The sequence below is a fragment of the Cydia pomonella genome, chromosome 11 (assembly GCF_033807575.1).
Source record: "Cydia pomonella isolate Wapato2018A chromosome 11, ilCydPomo1, whole genome shotgun sequence".
NCBI lineage: Eukaryota > Metazoa > Arthropoda > Insecta > Lepidoptera > Tortricidae > Cydia > Cydia pomonella.
The window spans coordinates 20,949,804-20,963,633 of NC_084713.1; the positions used below are offsets into that span (position 1 = coordinate 20,949,804).

The 13,830-nt window shown below is 37.5% G+C and overlaps 2 protein-coding genes across 3 annotated transcripts in view; one reads left to right on the top strand and one right to left on the bottom strand.

Moving 5' to 3' along the window:
• LOC133522492 (uncharacterized) overlaps window positions 1-13,830 on the top strand; it is a 440,383-nt gene that overhangs the window by 31,692 nt on the left and 394,861 nt on the right. The gene's annotated exons all lie outside the window — the stretch shown is intronic.
• Window positions 3,236-7,534, bottom strand: LOC133523060 (juvenile hormone esterase-like). Its single transcript, XM_061858568.1, has 3 exons — window positions 7,193-7,534; window positions 4,899-6,214; window positions 3,236-4,630 (listed from the first exon to the last, which is right to left on the bottom strand). The coding sequence occupies exons 1-3, from the start codon at window positions 7,319-7,321 to the stop codon at window positions 4,459-4,461; spliced, it is 1,617 nt and encodes a 538-aa protein (XP_061714552.1). The 5' UTR covers window positions 7,322-7,534; the 3' UTR covers window positions 3,236-4,458.

Below are 13,830 nucleotides of genomic sequence, written 5' to 3' on the forward strand. Positions count from 1 at the left end.
AAAAGTAAACCTCATTTATACCTACTTGATTCTTATGAATTAGTACTAGTAGAATTAGTGACACAATGTAAAAAAAAAACTCGTAACTTTAATGGGTTTTCAGTCAATTTGTGTGTATAGCATATAGCAGTATAGCTCTTTCATTTCTCCCTTTAAAACATCACACCCTAGAGACCGACGTGTGTAAGTCTCGATTAAGACGTATCTTTGGGGCGACAGGTAGTAGGGGGCTAAATGGTTCATGCCAATTTACGTATAGCCGGGTAATAGCGTGGGTGCTCCCGGTGGGACATTACATCCAAACCGTATTTATGTGTCTTCGGTTTAACTTCCTATTAAACTAAATAACATTTTGGTAGAAAATCGAAACATGAGGTCATTTCAACTTATTAGAGACGCCAAGACTTTTGTACAAATTTGGAACCTTTTCAGAGTTTTTTTTTGGGTTAAGCACATGTCATACAAAAACGCATATTTTAGTATACTGTTCATTTAGATGAAACCTACCTAATTGATGACGAAGTCTTTATTCGGAGGCTCAAGTTCTTTTGAGTTAAGTTAAAACAGGCGCAACAAACGTCTCGACTCGGAACTTAAGACTTGTTTTTGTTAAGTGCATAATGTCTTAAAAAGGAGTCTAGTTCTTACCAACACTAGAAATAGTACGTTGTCATACGACCTGATTAGAACTTTATAAGATACGTCAAACATTTGCTAAAGATACGATATGGATTAGATATGTCAGTGTCAAATGTGACTTTTTGTTTGAAGAAACGTCATTTTTGACACTGACATATCTAACCCATATCGTATCTTTAGCAAATGTTTGATCTTAAAGTTCGAATCGGGTCGATAGTTGACCGAGCGTTAGCGAAGGTCTCTTATTGTTTCAGCTAGTTAAAAAATGCTTTTGTATATCCGGATATTCTCGGCAGGTCACATTTCTCAACAGATTCTCTTGAAATTTTGTGAGCAGGGCCAGTAGTTAGAATTTTTGTGTTTTTTGGAAAATATTCAAAATAGCGAAAATTGGCGTCACAAACTTGAGCGCCAGTAGGTTCTATGGCACTTCTTAAAATTGTAGTGAGACCGCTGTGATATTGATTCAATGAAGTCTTTTTACATTTTTAAGCTTATCGGTACATTCAGAGTCATATGGGCCAGTAGGTATTGGTAATTCAATAACTGCGAACCATCTGTGAACGTAGGTACATTGTATAGAAGAGATAACAGTGCTGTTTGTGTGGTAAGCTTTACACACCGTGTTACGCCATCCCGGTGTGCAACTAACATCTTGGTGTATAACTTACGTACCTGGAAACTTGAGTGTAAACACGCCCGTTCAAAGCCTTTGAAGCGTTTGAGGAGCTTCGATCGGCTGAGGTTTGCTTTTAGCTGTAATTTCTGTCGGCCCGATTCGATCTTTAATATACGTCTAAAATTTCCTAAAGATACGATATGGACTGGATATGTCAGTGTCAAAAGTGAAGTTGATTTTGTTTAAAGAAACGTAGGAAGTTCGAATCGAGCCGTGTATCGTAATAACAGCTTCATCATTATATATTACTGAAATCAAAATACTCATATCTTCTGTTCGTGCGTATGCGTGGCAGGCCCAACGACATATTGAACCTTTTGGCGCGTCGCTGGGACAGCCCTCCGTATGCTGGCCTGCTGGATAGCGCTGCAGTTATTTATTTGCTTAAAATATAGTGTCAATTAAGCTTAAAAAAATCAATAACTGTAATTTACTAACACTTCGTTTTATAAGCATTAATATGGGCTTCGTCATGCCTGTAATAAAATATTGAATTGAATTTAATACTCCACAACTGGTTCACAACCCTCATCCAACGGTACGAAGCCGAAAATTTCCGGGAGCTGGTTCATATGTTCTGACGATTTTTACAACATAAATATGTACTCTACACTTGGTCAGATCGATAGCTTAAGTATTTCTCGAGATATTAAACGATGTGACAGACATGGACATACAGACTTACAGACATATTCGCCCTCCGGTCGACTTTGGCCACTTCCTAATTTGTATCTTTCCCAACTTGTCTACTTCCTAACCTGTGTCTTTCTTATCATGTCAACTTCCAAACTTTATTACTAATTCCTAACTTGACCACTTCCGAACTAGTCTATTTCCTAACTTGTCCGCTTGATAATTTATCTTTCCTTAGTAAAACATTTCCTTCACAACTAGACTAGACGGATTATCTATATATGACCTATTTCTGGGCGATTTGCCCTTCGGGCATTTGAAGCTCTAGGTAGGTACCTACCCATTGATTTTTGGTGTGAAGTCCGTGAAAACATTACACTTTGGGGAAAAAAGCGTAGGTAGGTAGGTAGGTTAGGTTCGTTACGTAGTTTCAGATGTCAGAAGGGCAAAAAGCCCAGAAATAGGAGTTCTCTCTCCGTCTAGTCAAGTTGTGAAGGAAATGTTTTACTACATATTTAAATACGAATAGGGAAATGACTGTTTAGGAAGTAGTCAACTTCGGAATCTATAAAATGACAACTTAGCAAAAGGACGATGTTGGAGTGGACGAATTGGGAAGTGGACAAGTTTGGATAGATACAAATTAGGAAGTGGCCAAAGTCGACCGGAGGGCATATTCCCACCATAAGGCGACGTCTGAGTTTAATAATTGTTTATGTTTAGGTTCTAAGTCAAGTTTGGCATTATTTTCAACTAAATCATAAGCGTAGACGTAGATTTTATTCCAATAGCTTTATAGTGGTTATTGATTCCCTATACAAACATTCACCTTCCTTTTCATACCCTTAAATAATGATTTTCGGGATAAAAACTATGCTGCGTTCGTACCCGGGATTCAAACTGTCTCTATCAGCGATTGATGATAAACAGTTTTTTTCGTTCGCTGATCTCTATACCAAATTTTAACTACATTGGTTTAGCGATTTAAGCATGAAGAGGAATTAAAAAAAGTGTTTATATCATATTTTAAATGTTTTTACTTAAGAATGGTGGCAATTTAAATTAGGCATCCCCGAATTATATGAAAATGACACCAATCTTGACCTAGTAGCTTGAATGATATAGACGTCAAGATAGCTGACTAAAAATTTACATCAGATCTTGGTCCACTTCTTAAATCCTTCCTTGAATCCTAAGGACCAATCCTGCCAAAGGAAATGTTTTGTTCACGAAATGCCGTATTTGATAAGCTACAACTATTAGGTAGGGTTGAAAAAAAAACAGTTATTGATTTTTCAAAGCATACTTATATTTCATATAATATTATTTTCCACAGTAGATAATGCAGTAATCAGTATGTATGTGATATATTTATGTGTTTTCTACTATATCAACCCAGAAGTGAAGATCTAAGAAGTTCATGTAGTGACTATTTTAAAATCTATGTTGAAGTAAGCAAAGACTAGATAAATGTAAGTAGCGGAAGATCGGAAGTCTTGCCCAGCGATGGGAGACTTTGATTGAGCTCCAGAGTTCCAGCTACGCTCGAGAACCAATAGTTCCCGACTTCGAGGAACTTATAACATCATTGGAGAAAAGAAATCCGCCAGACTCAGATGGCTCGGGCACGCACCGGATGGGTGACGATGGTGCAGGCCGGAGGGCGTGCTCTGGAGCACCAAATGACCGAAGAGTCTTAGACGTCCTAGGTACCGCCGGATATTAGAATGCTGATAAAATCAATATTTTGATTCTAGGCTTTTTTTGATGGTTCGTTTCCCACATGGGCAAGTGTTCCGGATTCCCCTTACTTATTATTGTACTTGGCATGTAAAACTGTGTTTATAAAGTAATAAATTAATGAAGGAATAAAAACTTAACCTTCCATTAATCACTCAGTAACGCCTTTGTGAAGAGGCACAATTGTTCCCGGAAGGCAAATGTCAATTTGATTGTTTATGGTATTGTTTAGCTTTGACCAGCTGTCAATTTTGTTACAAACAATGGTACCAAATGCGCCATCTAGGATAGCTTTTACCATGGACAAGTAAAATAAGGAGACCGACAACGTCTATACAGTATCGCGTGTCTTCAATAGACAGGTTATTGCCAGACGGCGTCACTAACGCGGGAAGCAGGTCTCAGTTCCATCCATTCTCTTTCAAAATAACTCAACTTCCGTTCAATAGAGGTATACAGCGCTGAATGTTGGAGGAACACAACTTTGTAGACACTCAATCTTTTTGTTTTATTTGTCTATGCTTTTAATAACCTACTCCATTTAGGAATATGGTTCACCTCTTCCAATGGTTCAAGCCTCGCGGTTTACCCTATTTTTTTTAAACTTTGGAAACAAATAGGCAAAATAGTACGACATAATAATTAATTTAGACACACAGCCAAAACAGTTTCCACTTATAACTAACTACTCAGATACGACTATATTAAGTATATTAAATTATTTAAAAAATACAGAACGTGCGGTAATTAGATGATCTAGCAAAAATTTAAGCAAGTTGATTCGGCAGATGTTTCGAGAAGATATCCTCATAAAGTTCCACCTCATCCTTCATGACAGCTGAAGAGGTCGTCAGTTCTTGATCGATCTCCAGGAATTCTTCTCCGTCTGTGGTATACTCTGGCCAGCGTACGCCCAGGCTGGCGTCGGGTGTTGGATCCCTAAAAGACAATTAAGTACTTAATTTTTAGCAAATCGGCTTTCTAAAATTGTTATCATTGGGCGGCTTAAAAGATATCAAGCCACCAGATACGTTAGACACGGTGTATTTGTTATTCCGGAGCCATTGCAAAGGCAATTTGACTAAAAACATGTATATTATGCTCATGACATGGCGAATAATTTAAATTTACTTCAAGAATTTCGTGATAAATGGCATTGATAATGTTAGAATGAATATTTTTCTACATATTATTTGCAGTAACTTACCCGCATTTTGCAAAATTGGTCCAGAGTTTGGTGACATTATCTATCATCTTAAAGGTGTTGGAATCGGGATCGACTGATAAGTTAAACCCTTTAAGAGGGAAGAAGTAAGCCAGGTCATCGGCGTGACACACCTTAGGGTCAGTACCATATATTTCAGTCAGACCGAACGCATAAGTCATCAGGTTCCTCTCAGATTTGCAGCAGAATTTATATAAATAGAACTTATTTGGACTTGTTTTTGCACATATCTTTTGCCACTGGATGATACAATGCATAAAATCTTCGAAAGAACAATATCGCATTAAAGCATCAGGTTCAGTGTTCCCGTTCTGGTAAAACGCTTTAATCTGCATGGCTGCTTCCATCTGAGCCGCCAAACCGCAGTTAAACCTCATTGTCATTGGCACAAAGAATTCAAGAAGTTTTGAAGATTCTTTGACAATATCGTATCCTCCCCTACCCTTCATGCTAAATAAACCTTCGTGCTCCAGAAAACCAGATACAACCTCCACACCTTCATGTATGCCGTTTTTGAGAGCCTCCAATGGATCTCCTTCGAAAAACCTCTCGTTGTCACCGAACTGTTTCTCAGAAACGACAGCATACAACGGTATTCCCAAAGAAAGACCCATGAGTTTCTCATAAAGGTATACGGGAGGTGAGCAATGGGCTAGCGAAGTAACGGGTTGTTCTTTGAAAAAGGTGCCGAGTTCTTCAGGGTCTGAAGAGTCGCAGCCTAATTGTTGCGCCAGGGCAGCAGCTCTCAACACAGGCCGAGATATAAATGACCAGTAAGAATTCATGTGGCCGCTCATGGCAATCGCCCGCTTGAATAAACCCTTCGACATCGGCGAAACGAGATGAAAACTGACGCTGGCAGCACCACAGCTCTCACCGAAAATTGTTACATTCGCCGGATCTCCGCCAAACTGGCTAATGTTTTTTTGGACCCAACGCAGAGCTGCAACTTGGTCCTTCATTCCAGCATTTCCAGGCACTTCTTCAGTGTCCAGGCAGAGAAATCCAAGCACTTCAAGTCTGTAATTGAATGTGACTAGTACAACGTCGTGTCTAACCAAAAATTCTGGGCCATAGTAATCATCATTTCCACTACCGAATGTAAAGCCACCTCCGTGGATCCACACCATAACTGGTAAGGGTTCAGCTGGCTCTAAGTCAGGAGTATATACGTTGAGGTAGAGGCAGTCTTCGCTGCCTTTGGGAGTTGGATCCATGAGAGGATCCACTTGAAAACAGATTGGGCCAAACTCTGTGGCACTGCGGACTCCGTCCCATGTTTCAGGTGGCTGTGGCGCCTGTATATATAAATGGTTATGTTTTAAGGGCTACTTCATTTAAACTTGGTGGATATTATGCGATTTCTACTCAGAATCACAAGCTTTTACAGTACTAATAAGAGACAAAAAGGGTCCCAAAATTTCCATACGTTCCTTCCATTCCGTTACCGTCATAGAGTCTATAAAAATGGTAACAGAATGGAAATAAAAAATTGGAACACTTTTCTTATTAGGATCATAAGCTGGTGATTTTGAGTAGACAAAACATAAAATAACCAAATTAATAAAAGTGTAGTGTATAACTTTACGAGTAAGTAAAATGGCTCATAAAATTATCATAGAACGGTTTAATGGTGCGGTTTTGATAGTGTTAGCCTTAACAAAATATTGATGGATTAAAGTTCGTTACGGGGTTATGAATAAAATACTACAGTTCGTTTTTTTTGCATTAGAAAGAAGGTAAGCCATCTACACGTATTTTTTTATTAAAATACACTTGAAAAATAAGTCACTGCAAATATGTAACAATTATAAATCATAAACGATTATTTAAATTCTTTTGCTTTCATAAGTAATATTAAATATAAAAAAAGGCTTTTTAATAATGTTCAATAAAAAGCCACGTCGAGATTGTTTACCTTATTACTAATTTAAAAAAAAACTAACTATACATTGGGAACACCCATCTTTATTTTATACATACATATTTGTGTTGGCGTATTATTATTTTATAATATGAACCACGTTTACCACGATTGATAAAAATGTTGCAAGAACCCTAATTCGAACACTTGCTAAAATAAAAGCTATTTTTTCTCTAGCACTTGTATGTGCTAAAAACTCTAAAAACGATAAAAAATTAAAGGAATCACCCCACCAAAAGTTTAATCAAAAGTTGTTTTCTATTCACTGTTAAGAAGACATGAAATAATATGTAGCATTCTTTAGAAATATTTTATTCTAGGCGGTGACATCATTAATAATTTAAAAACTCACTCTAAACCTCAAATCTCCAACAGGGGGCGCGGCGTACGGTATCCCCTTGAAACTATGGAACTGCCCGCCCAAAGGATTCTCCAATAGCTCTCCTTCTAACACCCCATCACTGATCTCCACTTTACTCATCCTTGATAAATGATTAATTACTTATATTTTACAGCTAACAATTCCAATGTTCTAACTGTTGTCGGTTAGGACAAAATATGAAGGATTTTTTAAAACTAAACTTCCAACCATAAATACACCATAAACGGCTGTAAGTTAGGACAGAATATGCAGTTTTTTTTTTAACTTGGGTTAGAAGTGTCTCATGTCGCAGTCGAAAGTATAATGTTTCGTGCATCACTAAAACCAATAGTCATTGGTACTAGGGACATAAGCTAGTGATGAATGATATCGACAAATAGGGTAAAATTACTGTCCCAGTTTCAAGTTTGTTATATATTTACACATAGATAGAGTCGAATCAAGCTGATTGAGCGGGGCATTTGCAATGAAAAAGTGTATTGATGTCAAATTTCTATGAAATTATGACGTTTATTATATAACTACTACCACTTTACTATACTTTGTTCTGTTCAAATTAATGTGAAGTTAGCTTAGACGGACTATAACGTGTCGTTGACATGATTCTGGATTCTATGTTTAAGATATAGTGAACTAAGAAAAATCTCCGTCAAACTAATTAGGTGCCAAGATTCAAATACGTTAGATTTCAGTAACCCAAGATAAAGAATTTTGAAATGAGTTCTGACAGTTTACAGTGACCTAAAAATGTGTACTTAGTTATGATTTTGTATGTGTGTGTGCGCTACCAAAATAAGTTAGGTTTAATTTAAGTTTACATGCATGTGTGTGTCGATGTAAGCAAGGTGTACCTAATGAAATAAAATCAATACAATTCATTTTATACGGGTAATTTTGGAAAAACATTGGAAACAATGAAGACCTTAACTTTGTGAAAAAAAATCACGTAATAATTATAATTAGTAATTATTACGGCGCTGGCAACATTCAATGGAATGGCGATCCAATCATAAGCAAGAACTACAGCCAACCAGAGGTCGCGACGCTAGCGCCGAAGTTACACTCGTATGCCACTTCATCCCGGAGCGGATAATACCTCGTTCTCTTGCATTCTAACTACGAGACCTAACGTGCATGTCCTAGACATTAACATAAAGAACCAATGTACAAATAAGTACTCTTGTTCTTCTTAGTCCTTCTCAATCTTAGACGTAGAGGACTCCTTCAATTTTTTGCCATTCTGGTCTATTGTGCGCTCTATGTACCCATTTCGATCCACCTGTTCTATAATGCTTAATGCTTAATGTTTCCATACAACACCTGTCTTTCTGTATGTGTTCGAAATACCCATGTTTGTTTTTGATAAGGTTTTTGCATCGTATGATCCAATTCTAGCTTTGGTTCTTAGCACCCCTGGGTTTGCTGATTCCCCCATTGCTGCCATTGCAAGGGGCAAATCCGCTGGGAAGTCGGGGCCATAACTTATTTTGTACTTGTATAATTTAAAGCAAGAAATATTACTTTGCTAATCCGCGAGAAAACAACGTGTTAGCCAATCAGTGCTAACCCGTTACACTTGCGTATTTTTACATGCAATTAATGTTCCCATCCTCCCACCGCAAAAATAAATACGCAAATAAATATAACAACCCACCACCAAAATTACAAAACTCGACACGTGTTTCGCCTCTCTACGAGGCATCCTCAGGAGATGTGGAGATGTTGTTGTTGTTGTAATTTTTGATGGGTTTAGACATTTTAACTCTCCGCTTGCCCAAGGCTTCTCGTGAGTGAGGTGTAGCCCAACTGACTAGGGTATAGGTTGCTACCGTTGATCTCTTGAGATTCATCCGCTACCAATCCTTGTAAGAGCTCATCCTCCTCTGATGGCTCTCAGATTAAAGTACTCGCCTTATTAATCCCCCCTTTTTCTCGTTTGTTCGTTGACCCTACTTCCTACTGGTGTTTACACCTAATCTTTCATAGAATTACTCAACAGGTTCCACCGCGGGTAGGTGAGAGTGGAGTTAGGGTGCAGAGGCTAGAGAATTCCGCTTGGAGGAATCCTTGTGTTGCGCATGACAACCCCTTAGAATCCTCATACAAGTATTAAAGAATGCAATGCCGGATTTAGAGGTCTGGAGGCCTCGGGCAATAAAGGAGTGGGGGCCCCCTGGCCCCAAATTTTTTCCAAATAAAATGGTAAATTTACCGAATTCTCTATTGTGGGGGCCCCCTCTTTTGTGGAGGCCCGGGGCAGTAGCCCCGGTTGCCCTCCCCTAAATCCGGCTCTGAAAGAATGGTAAATATAAAAACCTGGTTTTGCTTGTAAAACTTATTAATTATACAAAGTATGTTGCGAAGTACATGATTTGTTGGTGGGTGACAAACTCTGTATCTGATTTGTTCTTGTGTCCACTTGGCAACGTCTCCTCTGCGTTGCTGATCACAAACTATGGAATTTAAACAAATAAATATTGTATAGTTATGATTAATTAATGCAAAGTGTTCAAGTCTGTCTCTATACATACCACACTACTTAACCGTTACAGCAAGAAAACCTTCGTAACAAATCGAAAGCAAAAAGCAGATAAAGATTTTTACGTTTAAAATTAAGCAGGTAAAATATAGCACGATAAAGGGAACATCACTATCCATTAGGAAAATGATCGTTAGATACTAAATTATTTCGAATGGGAGTCTATGCAGGCCTTTTATGACACAATACCGCTTTGCGTGTGCCTCACACCTACACGGCAGGGTTCCCACGGCAGTTTTGTATGCCGTTCACGTTGGAGGGTCTGCCATCTTGTGGCCTGAGTAGGAGGCTTAAATTTGACATCGACAAAGAGAATTAAGAAGACCACGAGTGCTCACTCCATACAACGGTTTTGTTACCAAAAATACTATTATTTTCGTAGTCTACATCTAGCGTCAAGTAGCGGAACTCTCAGTACTCCTACTCGACAATAGATGTCGCGACAAACAAAAATTCTAATGCTCAACGATTTTCCGCTAATATTGTAACTAGAGTAACCGGAACTCAGTTTTTAACTCCTACGCTTACTCTGGTTAAAATATTAGTTCCCTCGATTCCTCCGCATTCGATTCCGCAAATACGATCATGTCTCCTCATTCCGCTCAAAACTTGGCTGGTTTCCCATTCGTATTCGGCGCAACATTCGCATGCTCTGCACCCTCTTTTCTGTTCTTAACGACCCTCAGTCCCCCGAATATCTAAAATCTTTCTTCCACTACTATGGTGTCTCTCGTGTCCGTCAGCTTCGCTCTTCTGGCAATCTATCTCTGTCTATACCATCTCACCGAACTGGTTACATGTCCGATTCTTTCTCTATTCAGGCAGCTCGCCTTTGGAATAGTCTCCCTGTCAAAATTAGACAGTGTCCGAACAGGTTTGCTTTTAAAAAATCCTTAAGTGAGCACTTTGCTGGCAGTACTGGAAAATCTTAATGTTTCTGCTTTGTAAGTTCATCTGATTTCATATATATATATATATATATATGTGTATGTATATGTAAGTATATGTATTTGTATCAATATTATTAATATATATGTATGTTTATGTATGTGTATTTTTTTATGAATGTATTGTGTTCGTACATGTATCAATTGTATCACCTATACCTATGTTTTTGCACCGCCTACAACTTATCTGCTTTGCCTACAGGTTGACTGGTAGAGAATGCCTTACGGCATTAAGTTCGCCTATTGTACAGTGTGTTTTCTTATGTGCAATAAAGATTAAATAAATAAATAAATTCCTCATGGATTCCGTCATCAGAACTGAGTTTGACAAAAATGGGACTAATCTGTCTGTACATACAGATGAATCCCATTTTTGTCAAACTATATACATATATTCAATAAAATAAAATAAATTAAAATACAGTCGAGATATGCACTTATGCAGTAATAAACATAAAGAAGAAATCGAATTGAGAACCTCCTGCTTTTGAAATCTTGAAGGCAGATAATAACTAAATTCGTGTTTGTGCAAAAAATCCACTGAATATTCTCAATAGAACCCCCAACATATTTTCGCCAATCGTGCGAACAGTCATATGGCGTCTAACGAGCCAGTGATTACCAACTCTATTATGTATACTAATAACTTAAGGCCACTTGCTGATAACCCTGGAACGCGTATGTGGCCCTTACGGAATTATTTCTACACCTTCCTGCCTTAAATACAGCTTTGTGGTGCGCGACCCTTAAATTAAGTGGATGAAGACATTACGTGGATAGAATAAGTAATAGCAAAGAGTTAAGAAGACCAAGAGTGCTCACTCCATACAACGGTTTTGTTACCAAAAGTACTATTATTTTCGTAGTATACATCTAGCGTCAAGTAGCGGGACTCTCAGTACTGCTACTCGACAATAGATGTCGCGGCAAACAAAAAATCTAATGCTCAAAGATTTTCAGTTAATTTTGTTGTCAATAGTAAAGATATGAAATGTCCAATGTAATGTAAACACTAAATGGCTCAACAATTAAAGTCCGTGACTGTACAGGGAATCCTAAGTTTTATAGTTGTTCGGACGATGAATAACAGATATTTAAAATTGAGTTTGGATTTTTAATGCGTTCTAAAACCGCAAATTAGGAATTTATGGCCAGCATAAAGAACTATTTTGTTAGAATAATTTTCTTATCTGTAAAAATGTTATTATTGCGTAATAATAACATTAAACAATGCCTGCTGCGATCGGTTCATGGGTGTCTATTATTGCACCTGTGAACGGGTTCAAGCAGGCTATCTACGTGACATTAAAGCTCTCCAAGTGACCTCTACGTGTTGGATCTATATTGCCACGCAAGCCTATCAAAAGACCGGGATTTATAGGCCCGTGGAATCCAAGGAGATAAATTAAATAATAATAATAAATAAATATATATAGGACATTATTACACAAATTGACTAAGCCCCACAGTAAGGTCAAGAAGGCTTGTGTTGTGGGACTCACACAACGATAAATCTGGAATAAAATGACTTAATGTAACACCCATGACTCAGGAACAAAATCTGTGCTTATGCTTACTGGGATTTGAACCTAGGACTATCGACTAAATAGGCAGGTTCACTACCCACTAGGCCAGACCGGCCGTTAAACATTGAAATCGATTTTATAATGACATTCAAATTCATTCTGTAAAATAAGGTAATTTGATTAGACCGCTGTTATGGTTCTGCATCTTTGTTTTACCTCATTAGACAAAATACTACTAAAAACCCAGACTAGAAACTCAATGCATCTTCTACACGATGGGCCATTATGGTGGCCCACTAAGATGGGCCAGCGTGTAGAGAGGGTAGCGGGTATTGGCGAGTAGAGGAGCCATAACGAGGTCTTATTCGTATTGTTTTAAAAACTAAAAATAACAACGTTGAAACCTGCGCACTTACTAACAAAGTGTCTTGTCCGTCCGTCCGAGGGTGTAAAATACGGAGGGGCGCAACACAGGGCGCAATGTAGCGTGATATATCGAGAGGGGCAGCGCGCGGTGGTGCTCAAACTTTACGATGCACTTTTGGGATGAAAAGTATTTTTTAATGCTAGCGGTACGCCCAAAAACGCTGCAAATTGTGTTAAAAGCATGAAAATCGGTAGATTAGATTAGATGATTTATTTCATGAAAGACAATTACATAATAAATTTGCATTGATGTCAAAAATATAAGAATTTCTATCATGATCGTCAAAATAAAATAAAAATGAAAATAATAACAGTACTAATGAAATAAAATTATAGCTCCAATAAGGATTGTCAATAATAAATACTCTTGAATCAATTTGACCCGTAAAACCTAAGTTTTAGCCTAAAGATCAATCGTTCTGATTTTCATTCTTTTAATACCGTTTGCAGAATTTTAATGAATTTCGGGGTGTACCGCTAGGACTATATAAAGATACAAGCCAATTCGAACGTACTTTTTCATTTCATTTCATTTATTCGTTGCAACCATGGTATTACAGATGTTCTTTAAATAGAGTACAATCATGGACCCTACTAGGGCGTAGCAACATTTTTATGTCTAAGTACTTATTTCTAACGCACTCTCTTATAAAATAAATCTGTAAACAACAATGACAAATAGAATAATAGGTAATTAAAATCAAATATTTACAGCATTACAATTAATTAATCACGTATCATCCATATAAGTAGTGTTACTATTATTATATCACTCTAACATTTATCATGTTCCATTTTTATTAAGTACATAATTATGGTTATTATTAAGTATTTATTTATTCGAATTATTCATAAATTCTTGTAGGTTGTATGGACATTCAGTTAGAAGGTAACTCTTAAGTTTATTTACAAAATTATTATATTTGGTTTCATTTTTTATATACTGAGGGATGTGGTTATAAATTCGAATGGACATTGAGTACGGGCCTTTACTGAACATTTGGAGGTTGGCTGGAATTGCTTGCACAAGTTTATTCCGATTACGCAAGTTATGTAGTTGTGGCTTGGGGTTTTGGATTTTAAACAAGTCTTCATATTTTCGCACAAATTTACACTGATATCTAACTGATGTTATTCAGTTATCGTGCATTTCGCTCATGCTTTTCCGTA